Source organism: Myotis davidii, unplaced genomic scaffold (assembly GCF_000327345.1).
Source record: "Myotis davidii unplaced genomic scaffold, ASM32734v1 scaffold337, whole genome shotgun sequence".
NCBI classification, from domain to species: domain Eukaryota; kingdom Metazoa; phylum Chordata; class Mammalia; order Chiroptera; family Vespertilionidae; genus Myotis; species Myotis davidii.
Genome location: NW_006288250.1, coordinates 1,830,515 through 1,857,251, shown reverse-complemented (window position 1 = coordinate 1,857,251; position 26,737 = coordinate 1,830,515). Strand labels below are relative to the sequence as shown.

At 57.5% G+C, this 26,737-nt stretch overlaps 1 protein-coding gene across 1 annotated transcript in view; it reads right to left on the bottom strand.

Annotated features, from left to right (window-relative positions):
• Positions 1-269: 269 nt before the first annotated feature.
• Positions 270-26,737, bottom strand: part of SPTB (spectrin beta, erythrocytic) — a 112,676-nt gene continuing 86,208 nt past the window's right edge. The window contains exons 20-36 of the mRNA XM_006760091.2: positions 26,383-26,646; positions 25,805-26,011; positions 25,260-25,349; positions 21,743-22,021; positions 21,061-21,191; positions 19,978-20,182; positions 19,120-19,494; positions 17,539-17,783; positions 16,620-16,758; positions 16,125-16,209; positions 14,397-14,593; positions 14,060-14,109; positions 13,333-13,411; positions 3,237-3,496; positions 990-1,163; positions 691-733; positions 270-558 (exon numbers count right to left, since the gene is read on the bottom strand). Of these exons, the coding sequence (XP_006760154.1) occupies positions 391-558; positions 691-733; positions 990-1,163; positions 3,237-3,496; positions 13,333-13,411; positions 14,060-14,109; positions 14,397-14,593; positions 16,125-16,209; positions 16,620-16,758; positions 17,539-17,783; positions 19,120-19,494; positions 19,978-20,182; positions 21,061-21,191; positions 21,743-22,021; positions 25,260-25,349; positions 25,805-26,011; positions 26,383-26,646 (2,991 nt within the window). The 3' untranslated portion in view covers positions 270-390. The remainder of the gene's footprint in view (positions 559-690; positions 734-989; positions 1,164-3,236; positions 3,497-13,332; positions 13,412-14,059; positions 14,110-14,396; positions 14,594-16,124; positions 16,210-16,619; positions 16,759-17,538; positions 17,784-19,119; positions 19,495-19,977; positions 20,183-21,060; positions 21,192-21,742; positions 22,022-25,259; positions 25,350-25,804; positions 26,012-26,382; positions 26,647-26,737) is intronic.

The window sequence follows — 26,737 nt, the reverse complement described above, 5'->3', positions numbered from 1 at the left end:
TCCCATGCAAGATCTGCTTTGGGAGCGGGCAGCATCTGAGGACCCATCAGCCTCCTGCTCTAGCTCGTATGGGGCTGGGGGGCTGGTGCATCCTCAACATAGGGTGGGGAGGAGGGCGCGTGCCTGGGAAACCGTATCCTACCCCCAGGCCCCGAGGCCCAGCGAAGCCGGTAGCCTGTGTCCCTGGAGCCGCTCTGCAGATGGTGGGGGAGCAGGCGTCGGGCGGGTGAAGGCAGCTATTGCAGTGCAGCGTGGGCCCAGGAGGCGGGCCGGGCGGGAGGAGGGCTGTGGCCAAGGTCAAGGCCGAGGACGCCCCAGCCTGTCCTGGGCAGTCGAGGGAGGCACTGCGGCACCCGCAGCCCGGCCCCACCTGTGGGGCGCCGCAAGAGGCTACTTCTTCTTGGGGAAGAAGCTGAATCTCTTTTCCTTGTCTTTCTTGCCAAGGCTGGTGTCAGGGCCGGTGATGGAGGGCAGGGGCAGGCTCTGGGCCTTGACGCGGATGCTCTGGGACTCGTTGATGGCGGTGCTCACGCCCTGCAGCCAGGACAGCATCTCCTCCTGTTGGGCGGGAGGGTCAGGCCTCACACCTCCCCAGAGGACGGGAGGGAGGCCCTAGGACTGCCCCTTCTGAGGGAGCCTTCTCCATCTGCCCTGGGTCCCAGGGGCTGGGCTAGGCTGCCCTGCACTTACCTCGTCCTTGCCATGGAAGAGCCACTCGCTGCCATTGCTCAACCTAGGAGGACAAAGGGTTTCCTGTCCTGGGCCACCTCTGGGGCCCCTACCCGGGCAGAGGGCTGGCTCTGATGCCACAGCTCCTCTCAGGCGCACAGCACCGGAGAGAGGTAAGAATCCGGGCCCTCAGCCTTTTTGATTTGAAAAGTCCCTGTGGGGCAACTCAGGCATGGAGCTGGCCCCATGTAGAGGCCCCTGTCCAGCCACTCCTGCCAGTCACACCCCCAGGGAAGGGCGGTGGACAGGAGGGGCCTCACCTCACTTTGAAGACGTGCTTCTTCTTCTTGTAGTTGGCAGCAATCTCGCAGATGGCATGCCTCAGGGCCAGGGGCTCCTCCCCGTGGTAGGGCACCCCCAGGGCCAGGTTCTTGGCGTCCTTGTAGAAGGTCAGCTCGCTGTTCCTGAGCACACAGTACAGGTGGTTCCAGGACCTGCAACGATGCAGACGGCCAGGTCACCCCCCGAGTTCCTAGAGCTGCCCCTGGTTTTATGACACCATTTTTGCCCTGATAAATAGTAATACATTTTCTTGGAAGTAAAAGTCATCTCCATGTAATTTCATTTCAAAGAGTTAACTATTGTTAACATTTCATGTATTTCTAGTCTTTTTTTCTATTCACATGTTTTTCCACTCACATTCCCGGGTGGACAAAAGTAGGTTTACAGTTGTGAGTATATGCAACAGAGTTTATTCTTGTATTATTTGTTAATTGTGTTATTTATCTGTATTACCACTGTAAACCTACTTTTGCCGCCCCCCCCCCCCCCCCCCCGCATATAGCTAAAATTGGATTATACTATGTATCCAGTTTTATGTCCTGCCTTTATGCTTAACATTATATCACGAGGACATCCTCAAATCCTTAAATATCTCTTGAAAGTAATTTTGAATAGCTGTACAACATCCCATCACACGTATATAAATAATCCCTTTATTGGTGGACCAGGGGGTAAACATTCTTGTGCATAAACCTTTGCCGATAACGTTGATCTTACCTTGAGATACGTTTTTAGTAGAATCGTCGAGTCTGAGACCAACAGCGTACACTTTGCACAGCACCTCCCCGCCCACGAGCACACTGGATTCTCAGTACAGAGCCGTGACGTGCTCAGAGCCGGGTTTTGTTTGGTGGTTGCTGTTACTTGTTTTGTTTGCTGTTACTTTTTGTTTTGTTGATATATGCCCAGCAAACTGTACTAGCACTTGTACAAGAAACGTATTTGTGCAAATCAAGGCTCGTCTCAGCTGGTGTGCTGGGTGACAACAGCGAGCTTGTAGCTGCCGTGGGCTAACCCGAGCTCCCCAATGAGAAAGGGGAACATGTTGCCATTTCAGAGATGAACTCTGAGAAATCTTAAGCTCCTCTTCCTTCTTCCCCCTCCTTCGCCGCCTCCTCATTCTTACTTCTCCCTCCCTCTTGGAGGGCAGGAAGGTGGAACACTAGTAGGGCACGCAGGGAGGAAGGGCAGGGAGGTTGGAGAGAGAAGGTGACCTGTACAGAGCTGGCTGCAGAGCCAGTTCACCGAGCCCAGCTTCCTGACGCCCAGCTTGGGGCTCTCCAGCCCTCACCACCACCTTTGAGTTGTAGCCCAAGTAAGGCAGCTGCTAAGAAGGGTCTGGGTCTGGGGATAAAATCCTGCCTGGAACAAATGGTTTAATCTGAGCTTCTGTTTCCCCATCTCGAAGATGGAAACCTCAATATCACAGGGCAGTCAGGAAGATTCCGTCAGTCCTAACATCATGCCTGGTATGCAGTAGGTGCTCGATAAATGCTACTTTCCTCGTTCCTGGTGGACTCTCCACATAGGCAGTACACCTCTTCAGGCGGTGGAGCCCCCGAATTCATTTCTGGAACTTGCATTAGCTTTGGCGTCCCCAGGACAGACTGTGTGTGCTGCCGGCTGGTCCTGCGACATGGCTGGCTTCGACCTCCTTGCCACCCAGTCCCTGGGACCCCCGACAGCGGCTTGAAGGTGGAGGCCCAGAGTCCTTAAAGAGGCATCTCTGGGTAGAACAAACCCAAGGGCGTGACTGCCTCCAAGTCAGGAAAGGACACAGCTTTTGAAGGAATTCCTCAAGGTCATGGAGTCGCTGCATTTACGTCGACCCCACTCTCCTGTATTAAAGCTGGGGAAACAAGCCCCGATTGGTAAAAAGTGGGACTTGGTCAAGGATATGCTGTCAGTGCCAGACTGACCTACCCCGCCCTGGGATCAGAGTAACGGCACTGGTGGTCTCTACGCTGCTCCAGGCCTGGTGTCCGCATCAAAGAGGCATGCTAGCATCATCTTACAAAGGGGGAAACTGACTTAGGCTGAGTAACTTGCACAAGGTCACAGCATTTGAACTTGGGACCAGAACTGAAGGCAGGCTTTCCCCATCATGCCAGGTGTCAGAGGGGCGCCCAGGAACACTCACGGCCAGAGGTAGAGGGCACCCTCTCCCCCAGCACAGAACTATGTTGCCCAGGCTCCCCTCTTGTTGCAGCCTCTTCTCCACCCACCTGTTGGATGCCTTCTTGTTGGGCCCCTCCAGGTCGTGCTTGCGGCCCAGGTAGCCCTCCATCTGCACGCTGTGCCCGTGGTCCTGCTGGGCCGGCAGCGTGATGGGCTCGTCGCCCTCGCTTAGCGGTGTGTCCAGGATCTTGGGAGGCTCTGTGGCGGGCCTCTCGTCCCCGCCGGATTTCTCCTCCTGCCCTTCCTTCTGCGGCCCCGGTGGGGGTGGCGGCTGCAGGTCCTGGGGCCACTGTCTCTCTTCTTCCCCCTGCTCAGGGGCACATGGGGGGAGCACACCTTGCTGGGGTTCTGCCTGGGGACGGCTGCTCAGCAGAACTGGGAAGCCAGCAGGCCCCCTCCGGAGCCCGGTTCCCTTCTGCTGTGCCCCTCCTGGCCCTCCCTGGCTCTGCACCTGCTGTGGGTACCAGCTGGCCTGCTTCCCTAGTCTCTGCCCACACCTCTGGCTCCATTCCCACCCCCAATCTGACGTCAACAGGAGGTTCTTAGAGTGAGCCGAAGGGGCCCGCATGGTTATCTCACCCGGGGGGTTGCGACCCTGCTGTCCAAGCCCCGCTCACCACCTGCCCCAGGCCCTACCCTGCCCTGTCACGTGCTTAACTCCAGCTGAGTTCTACGTGGGCTCTGGCAAGATTTCCTATGAAGGGCTGCTGTTAGGCAGGGTTGAAAAACACGTGCATAAGATGTTGACTGGGAACTCTTCTGTTACCTTCCCCTTGTGTCTAAAACCTCAAAGTGAGGGCGCCAGGCCCTAGGTGTCCCCCACGCCCTTAAAAAGGGAGAACCCAGCCTAGTTGGCCCTGCTCCTGCCATTTGATGGGGCAGCGGTTCCCAAGCCTGGATGCCTCTGACGTAAAACTCACCTTGAGAACGCAAATGCAAGAGGCCCGGACCCTGCCTTTACGCTGCTGCTTTAGCCTGGAGCGGGGTCAGTACATCGGGGTTCCTTCACAAGCCTTTCATGCATGCTAATGTCGGAGAGCGGACTGTCGCCTGTAAAGAGTCCCTGCCCTGGGGAAGGACTGGCTTTGCCTCCCTGCAACTCCCGTGGAGGGCGGGTGCTCCCAGGCTGCCCACCCTAAGTGAAGGGCCTCCAGTGGAGCCATGCGCTGTGTCAGGTGCCCATGAGAGGGGAAGTAGCCCTCCCGTTCCCCAGCTGGGCACCTCCTTATGCAGCGGCCTTGTTGATCTGCCCTGTGCCTGCTGCAGGAGGAGAAAGCGGGCAGGCCAGATGGGTGGCTCTCCTACATGTCCAATGAGCACCAAGGAAGGCAGCCCAGCTCAAAGCCATCCGGCCAGAACCTTGTCTCAAAGGCCTGACTGCGGAGACCCTGCAGCACCAGGTGGGAAGGCCTTGAAGGCCCCCACGCAGCCACGTCTGAACACCTGAAGGATCAAGGGCATCGACAGCCCAGGAGCTGCCCCAGGAGGTAGTGATGAGATGGGTCCCTTTTCTACTCCTTACTCCAACCACTGAAGATGAGTCGAGGCCCAGAAGAGCAGACCCCTGCTCCCCACTGTGGCTCCTACAAAAGACACGGTCAAATACGAAAGAGAGAGATGGAGGATGGGAGGATGTGGGCACCGTCGTGGGCACCGGATTGAAGCTTTAAACTGAAATAGGTTGGGTAGACGAAAAGTGCCCAAGGTCTGCCTGAGATGGCACTAAGGAATGGAAAGGGAGGCTCAATGGCCATGTTAAAAGGCAGTGCTTGGAAGAAAGGTGAAGCTGGTCATGTTTATATTCCATAAAGCGAGGGCTATTCAATAAACAGGTATAAGTTGGGGTTCCACTAAGATCTTCCTTAAAGAAAGGATAACATGGCTGGAAACGATTGAAAACCACTATCCTAGTCAAATACCTTCAATTTATGAGAAAATCTTTGCACAGAGAGGTTAAGTGACTTATTCAAGATCACACAGCTTACAAGTATTGGAGGCAATTAAGAACGTGCATTCTAGCCAAAACCGGTTTGGCTCAGTGGATAGAGCGTCAGCCTGCGGACTGAAAGGTCCCAGGTTCGATTCCGGTCGAGGGCATGTACCTGGGTTGCGGGCACATCCCCAGTGGGAGATGTGCAGGAGGCAGCTGGTCCATGTTTCTCTCTCATTGATGTTTCTGACTCTCTATCTCTCTCCCTTCCTCTCTGTGAAAAAATCAATAAAATAGTAAAAAAAAAAAAGAACGTGCATTCCAGCCGAGACCGGTTTGGCTCAGTGGATAGAGCGTCAGCCTGCGGACTGAAAGGTCCCAGGGTCGATTCCGGTCGAGGGCATGTACCGGGGTTGCGGGCACATCCCCAGTGGGTGATGTGCAGGAGGCAGCGGGTCCATGTTTCTCTCTCATTGATGTTTCTGACTCTCTATCTCTCTCCCTTCTTCTCTGTGAAAAATCAATAAAATATTAAAAAAAAAAAAGAACGTGCATTCCAGAACTGGACGGACCTGAGTTTCTATCACATCTATAGGGCTCTATCCTTTGCTGTCTTAGAACCCCCTGGGAGTTGTGGCCAGGCCACCCTCATTTTCATGCATTTACACAATTTGCATCTTCAAGAGCACAGTGAGCCAGCATTGCCCCCAAGGATCTGGAGGCCCAAAGCCTAGATGTCGTCTAGCACAGAGGAAAGGCAAGAGTAGCAGGAGTAGGGATGGAGCCTGGGTTTGGGGTCCTTCTGGGAACCCCATGAGGCCAACCCTCTGATCTGGGTAAGGTTTGGGAGGTGGACAGTATTGCAGAGTGAAGCCTTTTCATCCCTTCCCTCTCCACCTGGCCGCGCTGCTCCTCCCTGCACCTGCCCTGGGGTCTCGGGAAGATGGCATAGCAGACGCTGGGTGGGGAGCCCGCAGACCCTCACAGCCATGCCTGACCCTCGTCCAGCCTTCCCCTCCTGGGACTGGTCTGACTGGAGGCCTGTGGGTCCACATCTTCCTACACTTTCACTTTCATTCTCCTTCCTTTTGGGAACTGTCCTCTGAAAATAAAGATGCATTTCCCCAGGACTGTTTCCCAACATAACCACCTCTCTCTGCTTCCTCCCAGTGGGTGCCAGGCCCATTCCCTGGCAGGGGCATCCAGAGGCCAAGGCCCCTGTGATCAAAAGTTAACTGGCTGGGTCATGGGTTGGCTTTGGAAAAGGGGCATTTCCAACGATTTCTTAAGTGCTCTGGACTGTCCCCATGGAGAGATTTAAAGTGCACCCTGTCCTCTCTGTCCCCACCGCCAAGGCCTGAGGAGAAGGCCCAGGGCTGATGGCTTCTCTTCCCCTGGCTGGGGGAGGGGACACCGATGAGAAAGACGGTGGCATGGTTTGGGCAGACGGCCCTTCCTGCCCCAGGTTCCAGGAGTGACTATGCTTTGTGCCATCTTATAAGAGGGAGCCGGGAAAGAGGGGAGGAGGTGAGTTCTGCGGCCTCTGGAACCAGGCCATGGAGATCCTGCCTTGCCCTATAGGCGGAGGGATCTGAGGACAGCAGAGCACCAAAAGGGGGTGCTGGCTGAGGAGCGGGGCCCAGAGCTGGGGGCTCCTTGGCTGTAGAGACAGGCAGGTTCTGCCAGAAGGCCCTGCATAGGTGAGGTGGTCTGGTTCCCGTCTGTCCTCCATTCTATAGGCAGAAGGCCTGCTGCACTAGCCCTCAGGCCACTGGGAGAGTGCACGGATTAGACCTACACTGGTAAACGGTACCCAGCCTAGAGAAGGCACCCAGAGGAGCTGGGGACACGGAGGGGGGAAGGGCCAGCTGCTTGGAGTTTCTGGGGGTCAGGCTGGGGTGGCTGGTGAGTCTTAGGCCATACGTGGGAGAGCATGAGGGAGAATGGCCTGGGGGTGAGGGCTGGAATAAGGGAGGTGCTGCCTGCAGCATGGAGCCCGGTTCTCTGGTGGGCAGGGGTGGGGGAGACGTGTGAGAGGCGGGCATGCGCACTGGCTGCTGGGGTCCTGATGCTAGGGTAGGACTGGGGACATCTGCTATTGGCTGCTGGTTGGGGGACATGAGAGGATAGAAGGGCACAGACAGGAGCCTTTTATAGGATCGTAAACAGGGAGAGGCCCCCGCCACTGATGGAGGTGGGTGAGGGGGGGATGGCCACCTCAGAATCTTGTAAGCTCCACTTTTTAGGGTCCTGCCTTGCTAGGAAGCTGGTTTGGCAGGGGTGCAGGCAGAGGGTTGAGAGTCTCCTCCACAAAGGAGGTTCAAGAAAGGGAGGTATGGGCACATTTCTTCTCAAGAGTTGAAGGTGTCCTTCCAGGCTCAGCCAGCAGGTGGCGGGGGGACAGCACACAGACTAGCTCCCAGGAGGAAAACAACCTGGTTTGTGAACACAGGAAATTGTGGAGGTTCTAGAAGATGCTCAGTGAACCCAGGTACACTAACAAGCAAAGAAACACAAGTGAGGAGCTGCTCGCGAGAGGAGATGCTGATAAGCGAGGGCCAGGGCATCAGGGTGCGTCACAGAAAGCGAATGCTCCGCCTTAGCCGTCCGATGGTCCTGCCTGTGTCACCGCAAGGACTGGGCTCAGGGTGTGTGTGTAGTGGGCCTCGAGGGAGGGGCACTCCGGGAAGGTTCGGGAGGGCTTAGGCAATGGATTTTAGAATTCATAGGGAGGGAGTTTCTTTTAAGAGATTAAAGGCTGCCCTGACTGGTTTGGCTCAGTGGATAGAGCATCGGCCTGCAGACTCAAGGGTCCCAGGTTCGATTCCAGTCAAGGGCATGTACCTTGGTTGCGGGCACATCCCCAGTGGGAGGTGTGCAGGAGGCAGCTGATTGATGTTTCTCTCTCATCGATGTTTCTAACTCTCTATCCCTATCCCTTCCTCTCTGTAAATTCAATAAAATATATTTTAAAAAGAGAGATGAAAGGCTACAGTGAGGGATGGAGGAAAAAAATGAAGACTTAACTAATCACCTACCAGATGCCAGCTGTTCTACCTGTACTCTCTCCTCCCATCCTCACACCCTCTCTGCAAGGCAGGTATTCTCACCACACCGATTTCAGAGGAGGGAACCAGGCCTGGGGTGGGGAATGAATAACTTGTCCACAGCCTCACATCTAGTGAGCGGAAGGTTGAGATGCAGACCTGCTGCGGGGGGTGGGGGGGGGGGGGTACTATTGCTAGAGGGAAGTACCTGTCTGATGGGTCACAGCCCACATGGGCAGCTCGGTTCTGTAAGACACGTGGCTGGCCAGCTGAGGCAGCGGATCACATCAGACCACACTGGAAGGGGCCAGAGGCGGGGCTTGGAGCCAGACAAGACCTATTGCTGATGCGGTAGGCAACCACATAGCCCTGGGGAACTGCAGGTGTGTGTGTGTGGGGGGGGAGCTGGCCACTTACACCTGAGTTTTACCCTCCACCGGCACCTGACATCGAGGCTCTCCTCTGGGTGAGGGGCTGTTGGAAGGCAGGCTGGGAAGGCTGTCCACAAGACAGCTGTTCACAAGGAAAGAAAAAGGGATGGTCTGTTGAGTTGAGAGCAGTCAGAGATGAAGAGATGACCACTTAGGGTGAGCAGAGACAAAAGTCTAAAGAGAAAGAAGTTGTTGAATAGGGGAAGAGGGTGAGGAGCTGAGGCTGGGCCAGGCAGTGAGGGTCCCCCGGTTGGTGGTGGGGATGGTGAGGGGCTCCCATGAGAAGGGGGGGTGGGGGGGTGGGGAGCAAAGCAGATCAACATGTGCTCCTGGGGCCAGCTGTCTGAGATGCCAACTGGGGGTCCAAGGAAGACAACAGGAGGGAACGAAAGCAGAAGGCCCCAGGTAAAGTGAGGGCGATGGAGAGGGGAGTGTGCAGGGTCCCCTTGGACGGACGTGGGGTAGTGGTCGTGGGGGAGACCTGGTCCACTGGCGGCATCTGGGCCAGAGGAGAGCGAGGCTTCCTAGGGAGCTGTCTTCATCATTCCCACCAGGGTGTGGGCTCTTCGGGTCAGCATTAGAAAGACTAAACAGATGACTCGCCCATCCAGCTCCACCACCCACTGTCGAGCAGGCAGCTTCCAACCCGACTCTGAGCTGAGGCCGCCCAGAGCCCACCAGTATCTGGGATGATCTGAGACACAGTTTGGAAGAAAGAACTCGGGAGGGGCCTTTGGAACAGTGTGGCCAGAAAGATCCCGTCTGAACACAGCACAAAAGCTGGGCACACCCAGCAGTGAGCAGCTGTCCAGCAAGAGCCCAGAGCGAGCTTCTCTGGGGAGGCTGGAGTACCAGGGCCAGGGGCCAGAGAGCAGGCAGACACACCCCTGCCTCGCTGACTCAGGCATCCTGGGGAGGCAAGGACACGCCCAAGTTTAGGGGAAACCGGGTTCTTTCCAGGCCGGTCTGCTCATTATGAGCAAACACAAGATTTGCATTCACTGCAAAATGCGAAGCAACAGCTCAGTTGGGCCTCGCAGGGGGAGGGGAGGAGGGATGGGGAAGCTTGCTCAGGCAAGAAGGAACAGCTGCTGCCTCCACACCCACATCCCTCCCAGGACGTCAGAGCCTGGGCTCTGGCTGCCGATGAAAGCGCCAGGCTGCCTGGGGGAGTTGCACAGGTTGCCAAGGGGGTGGCAGCGCTGGAGCCAGCCAGGCACAGGCTGAAAGGTGTCCTGTCTCCCAGAAGTGTGGGGAGGGCTGCAACCCAGTGCCCATCCAACCCCGGGCACCGGCGCTCGCATTCTCCTGCTGGCTACTCTGCTGAAGCCCCAGCGATCACGGGAGAGCCAGGGTCCTAGTCTCAATGCCCATGCTCATCCCAGGCCTCGGGAAGCCAGCTGCAGGCAGCTTGGGGTCCCGGTGAGAGTGCCATATGAGTGCTTGGGGGAGGGCAATTTTCTGTGACAACCTCCTGCGGGGCCTGGTAATGACTCGCACCCGGGCAGCTGCTCTCCTGCGGGCCTGGCGCCCTCGAGTCCTGAACCACAGACCGCATCTGTCCAGGCCTGAGGCAGACAGGCCTGACGGTCCCAAACCATGAACCCCAAGGACACTGTTTCGTGTCACAGCCCCTAGGAGCACCTTTCAGGCATGTGAACTGTCGCAGCAGCCCGGCTGGGAGTTCCCAGAGCAGCCCCCTTCCCACCAGGCCAGGAACAAGCCCCGGGCACAGCCAGGAGACATCCAGGGCTGCTGGCCGGGGCCGGGGCCTGGAGTAACTCGATTCTCTGCAATATTGCTTCTGTCCCGTGAAACCAACACAACATCTCAACGTCAGCATCTCACCCGGATGTCAAGGAGGATTCCGAGGCCCCAGAGCCCGGGAGATGAGGACCCTAGCAGGACCCCAGCCCTTCCCAGGGCCACACGCAGGTGCAAGGGAAACATGTAAGGCAAGGTTATTGGGGTGAGTGCGCCCCAGGCACAGAGAGGAAGGGGCCCCCTCTAGCACCCAGGAGGAGAGGCAAAGGTACTGGCCGTGTCAGGAACTGAGATCCAGCTCTGCCTCTTCCCCAAACAGGGACAGAGGCAAACACCCCAGCCCTTCGCCTCCTCCTTCCCATCTCCAGCCTCACACCCACTGACGCCTGACAAACATGAACCAGGTTCCCTGGCTCCGGAGGAGGCAGGCGAGCGGGGAAAACCACTCTCCCGCCCCTCCCTTTATTCAGCACACCGATGACACTCAGGAATTTTCTGTAATCCTGCGGAGGGCTTTCTAAGGGCGAGGAGCCCTGGGAAGACGAGGCGGCTTGTCTAAATCATGCCGGAAGGTTCCCGAAGAACTCGGGGTGAGAGCCCAGCAACCTGACCTCCACCCCGGAGTAGGTCTGCTGTCATACCTGCTTCTTCTGCTTGGCCTCACACACACTTACTTACCTGCTTACCTTATGAATGAATCCGTTTTAACCAGAATAAGCTCTACTGGGGAAAGGTGAGGGGCGAGGGAGGTGATGCACCACACAGCGATGTGTTTGAAGAAAATAGCGATGCAGGGAATGGCACTCGGAGCCTGCGTGTACATGCGTGTGTGCGCACACCAGGAAGGGGAGGGCCGGGTGGGGCCGGCAGGGTGGCCGCCTGTGGTGTGCAGCAGTCTAGACGGGCTCAGGTGCCTGGTCCGCTCCCGTCTGTTCCCCCAAGCAGGAAGCCGCATGCACCAGTGATGGGTCTCACGGGAAGCGACACGCGTGGGTCTATTCTATAGGGCACCGACACCAGACCACACACACAGGACAGCAGCCAGCCACCGCGCCCAGGCCCACCGAGAGAAGGCCCAGCAGACAGCCGCCTTCCTGGGAGAGGCCTTCGTGTCTGCAAAGGGCTCCCAGCCTGCGTGAGACCCGTTAGGTTTTCTTCTCATATCAGAGACCAACGGGGGAGCACACCTCCCTTGGAGTTTCGTGGATCCTCATGAAAACTCAACGCAGGCTGAGACAGGACGGCAGCAGGAAGTGTTCCCAGGAGGCCTCGGGCCTGGCTTTTACGGAGTCGCCAATGGTTTCTTCCTGGTGCCGGGAACAGGCCCGTTTTCCCGGCTGGAGGGCGGGCTCTCTGAGAGGGTCTCAAGGGTGGGCCCACACTTCCTTCCAGAGAGACTCAGGTCCAAGCAGGTTTTATTCCCCCGAACCCAATGACCTCCCGATGCTGGATGGAGGCGGCTGACACACATGTAATTGCATTTGCACAGACGTACGTGACACAGACAATGGGTGGAGTCATTCAGGAGGTCACAAGGAGCCCGCAGACCGGGGACACCACTGCACACAGACACAGGGGGATGCACAGCCGAAGCGCGGGTGGTGCAGGAGGTGGAGGCGGGGGCAGCCCCAGCCCCAGTGTCCACAGTCCGTGCCAGCCCCCAGTGTTCGCGCTCCTTCCGGCGGGGGCTGTCACTGGGAGAAAGGGGCTGGGGCGCAGTCCACCAGAGACCCCCACAGGCCACGATGGGAGCTTGAGAGGGAACTTCTGGGAGAGACCCGGCAGCGGGAGCCCAGCAGTGCCCTCTGCTGGACACAAAGGGCTGGTGCAGCCCAGGAAGAGAGGCCTCTGACCAGGCTGGAGGCGGAGAGGGGGCTGTGTGTGTGTGTGTGTGTGTGTGTCACAGAAGTGTGTGGTGAAGGGCTGAAGTCTGGACCTGACAAGGATTCTGCACAGGAAACAATCACTGTGTGTGCATTTTCTTCTGGGGTGGTTGGTGTGCCAGAAATTTTCACCTAGAATACCAATTTCCCTAAACCCCCAAAGGTTCAGACAAGCTCACGGGGGCACCTGTAGAGGCGGGGTTCATGCAGAGAGAAGCCATGCAAGGCACATGCTGAGATTTTTGCTTTCTTTCCAGCCGCTCCCCAGGGCGTTTTCCCCAAACCTGGGTTACAGACTCACAGGCCTCCTGCACCGACCCCCCAGGTCCTTTTAGCTAAGGGACCTCTTCCAGGCAAGGTCCTAAGCCATATGCCCAGGCGACTGGCAGCTGGTGGATCTTAGTCCCCTCCCGCTCCTCCCCTCAGCCACACACGCTCCTTTTCCACAAGTGGGGGGACTGGCCCTGTGACCCAGAAGCCCTGGGGCTCTCCCCATGCTCACAGGGCTCCTTCAAGTCTGTTCTTGCCCCAGAACCAGCTCCACATCCAAACTCATTGACCAACAGGCCTCAGACCAGGAAGGTGCAATGGGGCAGGGGGCTGTGCCTGGGGAGGGAGGGGACTGCTAGAGGGGCGGGCGCCCTGAAATGCGTGGCTGTGGCGGGCACCCCTGGGCTGTCTATATGTGTATGTGTGTGTATGTGTGTGGTGTGACACTGTGTTAAGGATGGAGGGGGAAAAAGGACCGTGTATGGAAATGAGTCATCCCTGTATACACTGTTTCCCCTGATGTAGATGGTGATGTATTTATACAAGAAAATTTATTAGACTAGGTAAAACCAAACTAATGGAGTCATGTCAGTGGGCTAACATGTCAGTTTCTTCTGGGTCAAGGGGAGGAAGGGAGTCAGTCTAGGAATTGAGAAAACCTAAGTGGAAATGCAGACTGGTCTGAAGGAGGAGTCTGGGGGTGCGGTGGCCGTGCCTGCCCTCGACTTCCGCCCCGGCCCCGGCCGATCCTAGTAGGGATGAGCAGGTTCTGGCAGCAATGACTCCCAGGAACTAGACAAGTGGGACAGGAAACTGACCGGGGACGTTCTCTCCGTGGCCGCTCGGTGGGGACCTCGGGGACCCTCCCCAGCTGTCTCGCCTTCCTCCTCTTGAGGCCTACGAAGACACAGCCCCTCTTCAGAAACAAGCACCCCTGAGGCCAGCGCCTACCCCAGGCCTGGCTCTCTGGCCCTCCTCCCGGAGCTCATGCCAAGTCTCTCCCCATCCAGGTCTCCCAGCAGCCTGGCAGGTGCTTAGCAAGTTGCTGCTTCATCTGCCTTAACTCCCTGCTCCCACCGGCTCTGCCTGCAGCAGGTCTCCAGCCACCCCTGACTTGGGGTTAGCCACAGCTCCTCTCTGCCCGCAAGCTCCAGACACTCCCGATTTCTCTAACTAGTGGCCCAGGTGTGAGAGGTCATAGGTGTATTTTTTAAACCTCAGGGGGGGGCCAGCTGATGTAGCTCAGTGGTTGAGCATCGAACTATGAACCAGGAGGTCACGGTTCAATTCAAGGTCAGGGTACATGCCTGGATTGTGGGCTCGATCCCCAGTGTGGGGCGTGCAAGAGGCAGCCGTTCAATGATTTTCTTTCATCATTGATGTTTCTCTCTCTCTCTCTCTCTCTCTCTCTCTCCCCCTTCCTCTCTGAATGAAAATATATTTAAAAAGATCAGGGGGCTGTTTCTGATTAAAAATACTCTCCCTCCTCCTCCCCCTCGCAGAGTGCTCCAGCGAAGCCCACCACCCAGCCCTCCCCATACTTACCCAGTCTCCTCCACGGGGGTCTCTGGGATCTGGCGTTCTTTTAGCTCAAGCTGGGGGAGGAAAAGGCCAAGGGGGTCAGAGCAGCCAAGGAGCGGAGACTACTCTCAGACCCCTTTCTCTAATGGGCTCCCTGTACCCATTGCACCTGGCATATGTTCCTTCTGGGTTACTCCCTCTTGTCTTCGGGTTCAAAAGTCAGTCCTCTCTACCACCCCTGCTTCCTTCCCACTCCCTGCCTTGCCAGCCTTTCACCCTGTCCTTAGTGTCCAACAACAGCTAAGAGCTCTTGACCTGAGGTACCCTCCAGGCGTGGCCGCCCACACCCAGCCCGGCTCACCGTGGTGGGCTTCTCCAGGGCCGCGAAGCGCTCCGCCCAGCTGGCCGTGGACTTCTCGAACGCCTCGTGCCTCTTGATGAGCTTCTCCACACTGTCCACCGTGTGTCCGAAGTCCCGGCTGGCCAGGTAGGGCTCCTGGGCGATCAGCCACGCCTCAGCCACGGAGGCGTCCCGAGAGAACTGGCACACTTCCAGCACTGCCACGGAGAACGAGACACAGGCCCCATGGGGCCCAGGGGGCCGTTAGCACCAGCGGCCGCTCCCGGGGACCTCGGGGACCCACACGGAATTGGCAGTCAGGCATGAGGCCCGCACGTGTGCCTGTGACTATGGACACCCTGTGCAGGGATGACCTTCTGCCGAGACCACTCCTTCCCCACGCCAGGCCCCCACCTCATTTCCATCAGTAGTGGTGCTTTAAAAACCCATCAGTGAGAACCGCGGCTGCCAAGTGACAGCAGCTCAGCAGCTCCGGCGTTGAGCATCTGCCCTCTGGGGGTCAGTGCGTGTCATAGCTACTGGCCAGTTGGCCGTTTGCTTTGGTTTTTATATATATAGATTGGGTGTTACTGCTGTAAAGAAAAGTTATTGAGCCCGGTCGGCGTGGCTCAGGGGCTGAGCATCGACCTATGAACCAGGAGGTCACGGTTCGACTCCGGTCAGGGCACATGCCCGGTTGCAGGCTTGATCCCCAGCGTGGGGCATGCAGGAGGCAGCCGATCCATGATTCTCTCTCATCATTGATGTTTCTCTCTCCCTCTCCCTCCTCTCTCTGAAATCAGTAAAAAAATACAGTGGGGCTTTGACTTACGAGTGTCCCGACTAACGAGTTTTTTGAGATACCAGCTGTCTCTGCGCCGATTTTTTGCATTGAGTTGACAGAGTAATTTGAGTTAACGAGCTCCTTAACGAGTTCGGTCTCGGAAAGAATTAAACTAGTAAGTCAAGGCCCCACTGTATACATTTTTAAAAAATTAAATAAAACAGCATTGTTGGTGTGCAAAAAAACAAAACAAAAAACACACACAAAAAACCCGTCAGTGAGAACAAACTCCATTTTGAAAACAAGATGTAGTCTAGACATCTCCCTGTGAGGAGCTGTGTTCTGCCCTGAACAGCCTCTCCCCAGCCCTCGGCTGTCCCACAGAATCGTGAAGAGCCAGGGGACCCGTCCAGGGTTTCCTGGCTCATGGCGCCCGCCTGAGTGGTGGGATTTCTCCACCTTCCTAGTCTCCACAGTTCCTTCTGTGCCCAACATGCCTCAGATCAAACATCTGGGATGCACTCGGGCAATGATGGCGAACCTCTGACACGCGAACTCATTTTTTTGGTTGATTTTTCTTTGTTAAATGGCATTTAAATATATAAAATAAATATCAAAAATACAAGTCTTTGTTTTACTATGGTTGCAAAGATCAAACAATTTCTATATGTGACACGGCACCAGAGTTAAGTTAGGGTTTTTCAAAATGCTGACACGCCGAGCTCAAAAGGTTCGCTATCACAGTACTAGGGCCAGTTACTTAAACACTCTAAGGATTCCAGCTGCTGGCTCCAGCAGCGTGGCTCTCTGAGGGGCTCCCAGAGGCCTGGGCAATGGAGCTTTGAGGATGAGTATGTTGTGTGTGTGGGGGGGCTGCTCTCAGCAGTGGTGACATCACCCTCCTGCCCCGCCCAGCAGGCCTGGCCCCTCCCCTCTAGGTCCCCTGGCTCCTGGGCAGCACTCACACATGCTGAGCCGCTCCCAGCGGGCCTCCCACTTCTCATTCATCTCTTTCCTCCTGGACATCACCTGCTGCAGTTTCTCTCTGATCTGCGGGGAGGGAGAGAGAACAGCTCAGGCTCTGGTAACCCTGCCCCCTGTGTGAGTCGGTGCACAGAGAGATCCTGCAGAGACCGCTGGGCTTGGTCACACAGACCTGGCTTCGAGTCTTGGCCCAGCCACTGGCTGGCTGTGCAGCCTTGGGCAAGTTCCTTAACCTCCCTGAGGCACCTCACCTAGGAAGCGGGTGCTGCCAACTGCAAAGCCTGCACACGTGTTGGCGACAGGCGGGTTATTAACCTGCTCTCTCTACCAAGCAGCCAGCCCCTGAGTGGGTGTGGGGGTGCTCTCACACCAATGCTCCAGGGAAGAAAGGAAGGTGAGCCTCGCCAGGAAGCTGTCTGGTCCAGCGAGAGTGGGGGAAGGACGGAGGAGGCTGGCTGTCCCACCGTCCCCCTCACCTCCTCGGAGGCCTGGTGCTCCCGCTGCAGCAGGGACTCGCCAAGCTCCAGGCAGGCGTTGAAGTTCTTGCTGCGGGTGTCGATCTCCGCCCTGATGCCCTGGTGATACTTCATGAGCAGTTCCACTGAGGAGACATCCCTGGGGGGCGGGGAGGGGGGAAGGACAGGGGCAGGGGAGAGAGTCGAGGAAGAAAGAAATGGTGGTGACTCTGGTCAGCCTGATGCCAAGTCCTGCTCAGAGGGGCCGCCCTCACCTGCCTGGGGTCTGAGCCCACCCCTCCTCCCCCCACAGGAACACTGGTGCTGACTGATGCCCTGGTTCTTCCACTGGCCAGTGGCCAGGGCCTGGGCGGGGCTGCAGGGACCCCGGAGGAAGCCTGGGGGTGCTATTTGACGATAACAACGTATGAAGCTCTGATGCAGGTCACCACGAAGGCAGCCTGAACAGAGTGTGCTCAGTGACAGCAGCCAGGCAGGAAAGGCCACACATTATATAATTCCATTCATGAAAAACGTCTAGAGACAGAAAACAGGTTAGGGGCTGCCAGGGGCTCCAATAGGGGGGATGGGGAGTGATGACGGCTGGGGCACATGGTTTCTTTTTGGGATGATAAAAATCTAAACTTATGCCCTGACTGGTTTGGCTCAGTGGATAGAGCATCGGCCTACGGACTTGAAGGGTCTCAGGTTCGATTCTGGTCAAGGGCACGTGCCCGGTGTTGTGGGCTCTGATCCCCAGTAGGGGGTGTGAAGGAGGGCAGGACTGTCCCTCCCAGGGCATCACTGTCCCTCCCAGGGCAGGACTGTCCCTCCTGGGACATCACTGTGTCTTCAGGGCAGAGCCTCAGTGCAGCTTTCTGGCTGCCAGCCTCTGAGACAACAAAGCCCGGAGTGGGCTGCCCTGAGGACGCCCCCTCACCTGGGCCTCTCCTGGGTCTCGATCTGCCGGATGATGCTCTCCATCCAGGAGAGGAGGTCGCGGGCCATGCTGAAGAAGCGGAACTTGTCCGCCGTGTCCACCAGCTGGGTGCGGCGCCCGGCACAGGCATCGAGCAGCGCCTGCCAGGCAGCAGACACCTCCCGCTCCTTGTCCTGGATGGCGTCCGCCTTTTCCCCAGCATATGCCATCTGCAGGCGGGTGGCCACATCCTGGAACTGCTGTACCTGCGATCGGGCAAACCTGGACATTGTCCCCGAGAAAGATGCATCGCCTGCCTCCTCCCTGCCTCCCCCCCGCCAGGCTCCGCTGGGAGGCAGCACCCACTGGGTGCAGGAGAAGCTCTTGCTTTGGCAGCTCTGCTGAGGCAATGCCCCTCCCACCCCCCATGGGTGCTCCCCATCCAAGGGGAGCAAGAGGGACTCTGTGCCCTTTGATCTCCTCAGAGATCTGACCATAAGAATAACTATGTGCCAGGAGCTTCTAAACACTTCAATTTATTGCTCCCTTCATTTTTACAACAGCCCCATGACAGAGGACTAGGGAACAGGCCTGTCATCCCTGTTTTGAAGACGAGGAAACTGAGGTACAGGGCGGGGACTAAGTGATGGGCCTGAGTCACTCACAGCAGCAGACAGGGCAGCTGGGGGTGGGGTGAGCTCCCACGTCCCTGTTCACAACCTGCATGCCGCCTCACCAGACCCCTGTGCGAGGCCGGCCCGGGCAGTGCAGCCTCATCCTCAGAAGTCAGCGGGACTCTACCTGCCTCAGGAGCTCCGGTGCCCCTCCAGCTGGAGGACAAATGCCTAGGACGCCCCGCTCTGGGTGAGCCAGGGGCCTGAGCCTGCTGGGTCGGTGCAGGACTGCATGGCAGCCCATCTCTCCTGCCACGGGAGGCCCAGCAAGTCCCCAACAGCCGGGCCCTCACCCTGCACGTTCTATCACACTGAATTCTATAGAACCCACAGACCTTGGCAGTGCCTCGGGGGGTACCCCAATGATGGGAGGATGGGGGTCTAGACAGATTTGGGGGCTCCTCCAGGTCCCATGTAGAAAGGCCGAACAGCCCAGGGTCGAGGGCAGCCTGTAGTCAGACTGCAGGGTCTGCATCCTGGCTCCACTGCTAATCGCATGTTCCGGCACCGCGCCTGCCCTCGCTAAGCCTGGTCCTCATCTATAAAATGCAGGGAGCATCATACCATCCTCAGAGGGTGGCTCTGGGCACCCAGCCAACCCACGTATAACGTAGAACAGCGCCTGGTGCGAGGAGAGAGTTGTGTATGTGTCTGCTAATGATGCTTAATACTCTGCACAACCAGAGAAATCGTATTTTAAGGTATTTTGTGCACTGGGATTTTTGTAAAGATTCAGTTTGAAGACTAGAAGCTGAACATCCGAAAGCCACTGCTCCTGCCTCCCTGCCCTGAGCGGCTGCTTTCTCAGGAGGGGAAGTCCCCTGTGGAAGCAGGAGAGGAACTGACCCCGGGGCCCCAGGAACTGTCCACGGGGAAGACGGGAAGGCAGGTCCTGGAACCTGCGGGGGACAGAGAGGGACAGAGGCACCTGCACGCCCAGGAGGTGGAGCTCCCGCTCGAAGGCCGTGTGCACCCGGTGGAAGGACTCGGCGGTGCTGGCGTCCAGCCCCACGTCCTCGGGCAGCTCACGGTGCTTCTCGTCGATGAGGCCCAGGATCTCGGTGCCCGTGTAGAAGTAGCGGTGCAGGTCGTAGGAGGCGGCCAGCAGCTGCATGCGCGTGTCGATGAGCTCCAGCAGGTCCGCCCACATCTCGTTCAGCCCGTCCTTCCACTCGGCGATGGTGGCCGCCTCTCCGTGGCCCGCGTCGATGAGCCGCTCGATAATGGCATTCACGTTGTCCACCCGCTCCTGTCCGATGGCCCCAGTCTCCCGGGCAAAGTCCCGGAATTTGTCCCGGAGCAGCTGGGCAGGGTAGAGAGAAATGTGGTTATTGCCCAGCCGGTGTGGCTCAGTGGTCGAGTGTCAACCTCTGAACCAGGAGGTCAGGGTTCAATTCCTGGTCAGGGCACGTGCCCAGGTTGCAGGCTCAATCCCCAGTAGAGAGTATGCAGGAAGCAGCTGATCGATGATTCTCTCTCATCAGTGATGTTTCTCTCTCCCCTTCTCCCTTCCTCTCTGAAATCAATAAAAATATATTTAAAGATATATTTTAAAAAAAGAAATGTGGCTGTCAGGGCTCAGGGATGGGTGGCATCCTCACACTGGCGGCAGACTTTCCCAGGTGGGGACTTGGGCCACCTGGCACGGCTCTCACACCTTCCCCAGAGCCCACTGCTGGGCCTGCACCCTGGGCAGCACTTTGCAAAGGGCGGGTGTGCGTGTGTGTCTGGAACCAGGGCTCCTGAATTAGAGGAAGACGAAGAAAGCGGTCCCGTGAGCACTCACAGTCACGTGGTCAAAGTCTTGCCCCATTTCTGGGGACGAGGCCACCAGCTCCTTCTCGGCGATCCACTGCTCCAAGTCGTCGGCCTCCCTCTTCAGCTGGAACAGGTGGTACATGTTCTCCAGCTTCCGCTTGCGCTCCTCGGCCATGTCCTTCAGCCCCGCATACTGCTTGTCCACCTGCCCCTGAAGCCTGATGATCTGCTCCCTGGAATTCAAAACAGAAAGCGCTCAGAGATGGCGACAGAAAACCCAGAGCAGCCAGCTCGGGGGGCACGACCTACTCCCCCAGCCCAGAGACAGGGACAGGCGGGGAAACGCGGCTGAGGAGTAGTGGCAGCGACTTCTGGGAGGAGCTGGGGAGAGAAGGAACCATCCCTCAGCCGTGATGCTCCCGGCGATGACAGAACGGTGTCCCCCTCGAGGTGGATGCTTCCCCCACTGCCCTGCGCTCAGGGAAGTCCAGAGAGACCAGTGCAAATGGGGCCGTTGCCATTATTCCTCCAGGCAGGCTGGTGGGTGAGGCCGTCTGAGCGGCTGCAGTCGCAGCAGGAGAGCGGCGTGCAGTACCAGCGGCCCCATCCTCGGGCTCCCTGGGAGATGCCGAGGGGGCTGCTGAGGACAGGGCCATGATGGGGGCAGCCTGTGTGAGGCCCCATGGGCTCCCATTCATGTAGAACCCCGAGGTGGGTACAGGTCTTCCACCTTCACCCCGCTGTGACAGTCTTGCTGAGAGACTGTGACATCCTGAAGTGCCTTGTGGACCATAAAGACAAGGGCATGGCTAATCTTCAGCGCCTCCTGGGAGAGTCTAACTTGTCAAAAGGCTGGCGCTCTCAGTTCCCCCAGAGGGTGGCTTTGCTGTCCTGTTTTCTGATCTCTTTGCAAACCAGACCTTAGTCAGCCCGGTTTGAAGTTACCCACACAAAACCAAGGCATGGAATGGAACCGGGCCAATCGAAAGTCCAGAAAGCAGTTTTCTCAAACCCGCATTTTTTCAGAAAAACAGTTCCCGTTTTCCCACTGGGTCTGAAGGGATCCTGGTGGGTGGGAGCCCAGGCCTGACACCCCAGTTGCTGCACGCACCCCTCGGGGTGGCCCGCGGCGAGCAGGCCCTGGGCCCGGCCAGCCAGCTGCTTGATGTTCCGCCCGTATTCCTCCACCGCACGCTGCTGCCGCAAGTGCCGCTTCAGCATCACGATGGCACCCTCTTCGTCCTAGGAGGCGGACAGCATGAGCACAGGGAGTGGGCGGCCGGTCACAGCCCAGCTCCTGCAGGAGCCCCAGGTGGGGGAGACCAGGCTCATGGACACCCACGGGGAACTGCGCCCTCCTTTCCTGCTACTCATTTTCCAGCAATGCCCACCCCCCACCTGCCTCCCGGCTCCCCCAGTCTGATCGCTACCCTTCCAGGCCCAGCTCCACCTTTCTGTTCCGTGAAAACTTCCTCTATCCCTCCAGTGTTTAGAGTCCCCCCGCACCTCACCTTTCACCCCTCCCACAGCTGTTCACCAGCACAGAACCCACGGTACCCAAAAGATGAAGGACCCTTGGGTTGGAGTAAATCTAAGTTGGCAGACGAGGTGCCCGGCTGCCGTATGTGCTCTGTAGAGGCCGGGCATCCTGAGAAGGAGGGCTCCTCATACAGCCTTCCCCTGCCTTCACGCCTCACATACTTGATTTACAAGTTCCCCACTGACTGCACCCCCCCCCCCTCGCTCTTCCTCTCGGCCTTACACCCAGCCTGGCACCCCTAGCCTGAGCCCACCTTCGGGGTCTCGTCTGAGATGACGTAGAGCTCCTGCTCGCTGATCCAGGCCTCAGCCTCGCCCGCGTCCAGGTAGTACTGCTGGGCCTCGCTGGCATCCCGCAGGCGCCGCAGCCGCCCGGCCGCTGCCTCCCGCAGCGTGTCCCACGAGCTCTGCAGGTGGCCCAGGCGCTCCTCAATGTCCCCGCAGTCGATCTCGGCCTCCTCCACCAGCCGCTGGCCTCGCTGCAGCACATCCTCCACCCGGGGCGCGTGGCCCAGGATCTCGTTCTGCAGCGTCTGTGGTCAGAGGGGAAGGACTCAGCGCAGGGGCCCTCCCACCGTGCAGGGCGAGGTCCAGCCTGCAGCAGGCTGCCCAGGTGGCACCCTGGCACCTCTCACCCCCTCCCGCTCGGGGAAGCCAGAGCAGAATGGGTGGTGCCATAAAGCTGCCCGTGCCCACAAGCCAGGCTCAGTGCAAGGCACTTCACATCATTCTCCTTTCCCCCTCAGTCTTCGGAGATGAGCACGCAGACACTGGCACAGAGCAGAGGAGTGACTTGTGCGCAGCAAATGGCAGAGCTGGGATTTGAACATGGCTGTCCCTGACCCCCAGAGTGCTCTTGACTGGCCCCTCTTCTCCCTCTGTTTTAGCAGAGCTTCGTTTCTTAGTTGTACAGGACAGAGGAAAGAAACACCATTTTTAAATGGCCTTTTGATATCTTATTCTAAGAGCTTTCATGCCTATAAAACTACAGTTGACAGGTGCTCCTTGTAAGAGTTCAGGGTTTTCTTTTTGTTTTTTCCCCCATTTCTATTTCTCAAATCTCTTGTGAGCTCTGTATTATTTTCATGTCTGAATCTTTCATCACCAGAATGGCATTTTCCTCCCACTCTGGGCATTGGGTCACCTTTTTCTTCAGGGGGCCATGGCCCAGTGCCATCACGTTCTGGTCCTAGAGGCCTGAGCCTGGGTGCTTCTCAGCCCCTTCCACCCCATCTCCTCGCTTTTTACAACTGCCCGTGGCCTTTAAAACCATTTGGAGGGCGGGGGCAAAAGTAGGACGTGCGGGCAGTACAGTGACTGTCAACATCTCAACTACATAGAACCAGCAACATCCACACGTCACCCAACTCTCTGAAATGCATTTTTTACATTCTCCCGTGGTCTGTGCAATTGTATCAAACTACCCATGGGGTAAGCTCCGTTTGCCTCTACTTGCCCTGAGATCCTATGACCTCGGCAAGGGACCCCAGGTCTCTCAGCGCACCCTCTGTATCTCCCTTGAAGAAAGCTTTCAGGTTATCTCCCCCCCCTCTCTCTCGCAATTGCTTTCTAGGCTCCTGTGCAGTGTGCTGCCTCGTGATGTTTTCTTCCCTGACTTCATTCATTCAAAACATATTTATTAAGTTATTTCCCACGTATCAGACCCTGTTTTAGGGACAATGTGGACACAAAACCCCTGTCCTCATTAAGCTTACACCCTGTAGAGGAATAGATGGTAAGCAGGTAAATAAATGAGTAAATGCAGATAATGGTGCTCTGAGGAAAATACATGAGATGTGGTGGTTGGTACTTGAGCTGGGGGAGTCTGGCAGGGCCTTTCTGAGGTGACAGGTGAGTGGGAGCCCCCACACAGAGACCGGGGGGATGAATGCTGCTGGCAAGAGGGAGGAGCACGTGCTAAGCCCCGGGGGTGGAGGTGAGCCTGGGCTGTCCGAAGGCCAGAGAGAGGTCGGGAAAGCTAGAACACCGTGGAGGAGGGAGGAAGTGATGAGAGATGAGAGGCAGGTAGGAGCCAGATCAGACGGAACATGGTTGTTGATCCTGGTTGCACATTGAATAATCTGGGAAAAGACACAGCCAGCGCCCCAACCCCAGAGAGCCTAATTCACTGCTCTGAGGTGGGACCTTTGCATTCGCAGGTTTAAAAATTCTCCAGGCGACTCCAATGTGCAGCCAGAGTTGGAAGCCATTCATGTGGCACCTTGTGGGATTTGTTCAGTTGTAGCGGATAGCCATGGGAGCAGCGGTTCTCAAAGTGGGGTCCCAGAGCTGCAGCAGAACCCAGAATCTTGACAGAGATGGAAATTACCAGGCTCTACTCCCAGTGTGATTGAGTAGAGCTGGCCTGGAACCTGGTCAGCTATGTGCAAACCAACCCTCCGGGCGAGTCTGGTGCACACTGAGGTTTGAGAACCGCTGCAATAGAGGGGACGATGACATGGGATTGGAGCCTTCGCTAGGCTTAGCCTAAAACAGTCTGCACTGGGCGGCCACGCTCACCCTCTGGCTCAGAGAACTCTATTGATACTTGCCCTTTTCCTAAAATAGTAACCTTCAGCCAGGCGAGATGACCATCTTTTGGCAACACTTACTGGACAGGGTCAAAAGTCTTCAGTGTGAGGAGGACTACCACCAGCTCATTTTACAGTTGAGGAAACTGAGGCCCCAAGGATCCTGTCCTCTACCAGCCTCCTTCCTGTAAGAGGAGGTTGTGGTGCTGACCCCCGCCCTGCCGCCTTCCAGCCCAGGTCCCTTCGTGCGGCCCCTGGAGCCTTGGTGGTTAGAGCATGTCAACTAGAAGCAAAGGGCCTGAGGGAGCTGTTAAGGATTTCCTCTGAGAATCAGTCAGGCCCCGGCACAGCTGCTGGGCTCTGCGAGCCGATGCCGGCGGCTGTTCCTTTGGGGAAAGAAGTACTGTCTGCTGTGAGCCTCCTTCCCAAGGAGCTGCAGTCCGGCTGGCCCTCTGGGACACCGAGTCCCCGGGCTCTCCTCGCTTAGGGCCTTGCTGCCCCCACTTCTCGACTCAAAGAGCAGACCAGGCAGGAGGAAGGACTCTCTGCAGTTGGACAACTGGGCCAGAGGCAACCTCTCCTCCACCCAGAGCTTCGGAGACCAAAGGCAGGGGGAGGGCGGATGACAATCACGCCACCCTCGCCAGACAGAGGCACCAGAGCCAGGGCAGCTGGCCTTGGACATACATGACGACTCTGATACAAGAGGAAGTGAGGCACCTCTCACTTCCAGGAGTCTGACTACAGTACGACAGAGCAGACACCAATGCAGGTCTGCTCCATGTAGAGGCTTCCTAATGGGATTTGAGCTCCGTAAGTCCTCGTGTCCAGAGAAGTGGGGCCTTCTCATCCCGAGGACACCCAACAGGCCGAGCTCAGCCCTGAAAGAGGGAGAGCAACCAGGAGCCATGGGCCTCCTCTCAGGGAGGCCATGGGCTACAGAAGCTGTAAATCACATTAACCCCCAGGCCAGAGCATTTGGGCCCTGTATTCACCGTGCCCTGATGGGTCTGAATGGCCCCAAATCTTGAAGCATCTAAATACTCCCCCACCCTGCCCGCCTGTGGTCCTCCCAGAATTCTCTCTGCCATCACCAAGGTTGTTCTTTTTAGGGGTCTGGGGACCCCACAGCTACTAACAAGACTAACAATCTGCTGTCGTTGGCCTTCTGCAGGGCAGGATGGGGCGGGGCAGGGGCAGGGCAGGCCGGGTGGGACTGACAAGGTAAGGTGGTACTCACCTGGTTCTTCTTCATGAACAGCTGCACAGTTTGCAGATTAATGCCGTAGTCAGACGACTGGGCCAGAGGCAACCTCTCTTCCACCCAGAGCTGCGGAGACCAAAGGCAGAGGGAGGGCTGATGACAATCCCGCCACCCTTTCCTGAGCACTTTCTGCGATCAGACAGGGCTCTGCTGCATGTCTTCCCGGTTCTTCCCAACCCTGTATCGGGAACCGCTTTTGCCCCCATTTTACAGATGGGGACATTTTGACGTTTTGAATTGAGGTTCCAAATAACTTTTCCCTGGTCACACAGGGGGAAGGCCATGTAGCTGGGTTGGGAACCCAGGTCTCTTTGGCCCCTAAGTCCATGGGTGAGCTACCATTCAAAAGCACTGGCTTTCCTTTTACATCTACTGCAATCACCACAGCAATCCTGAGAGAAGGGGGTGAGATGACCGGACGGCTGCTGCTGAGACCTGCCCTGGGCAGCAGCCAGCTGACCTGACGGCAGCGGCTGCCTCGGCGGCTGGGGGTTGGGGATTGGGGGTTGCGGCCCACGCACCGTCTCGTCCTCTAAGTCACGGCTGATCTGCAGCTTGGCTCTGGATGATTCCAGCTGCTTCTTCCTCTTCCCCAGGGGCTCCAGGAGGTCCAGGAACCGCTTCTCGATGCTCATGTCAGCACCTCCCTCTTCCTCGTCCAGTGAGGGCATCTGGGCAAACAGCTCTCCCAGCTCCTCCTTCCGCACATTCACTTGGTCCTCCACGCGCTGGGACACAAGGGGACAGTGTTGGCACCGGCCCTGGCACCTGGGCAGCTACTCCCTCTTCTCCATCACGCATATCCCACCCATCCGTAGGGGCCCAGTCTGCGCTCAGCCTCTCCCAGCAAGTCTCCCCGGACGCCCACTCTTCTTCCCCTCCCCGGACACCTGTACTTGACTTCTCAGGCCTGCTTTTACTAACCCGTTTTGGATCCTTGTTTTACCCACTGCAAAGGGGTGGCAGACGGATGATGACCAGGAGGCATTTTGCATGACAAAGGCAAGCCCGGCTAAGAGGGACTGGCTTTCAGGTTTCGGATTTGCTCCCCAAGATCCCTTCTCTTCCAACACTCCCAGGCTACAACCCGCACACGTGCCTTCAGCTTAGCCAACATCCGGTTGACACTGGTCAGGTCCTTGCCTGGGTCGTCTGACCGCAGCTGGTCCTCCATGGCGCTGATCCACTTGTTGAGGTCGGCGTGGGTCTTCGAGCGCAGGTCGGAGCTCCTGGCGGCGGAGAGCTGCTGGGCTTTCTCCTTCGTGGTGGCCTGAAGCTCATCCCAGAGTCGGTGCAGAGCCTCTAGCCTCTGGGACACCAGGGCTGCAAACTGGGGCTTCTCCTCCATCAGCTGCTTTCCTTCCTGTGTGGGAGGGAGGCGAGCTTACCGTCCAGTCTTGGAGCAGCCCTGCTCCAGATGGTTGCAAAGGTAAGTGGGGGGGGGGGGGGGGCGG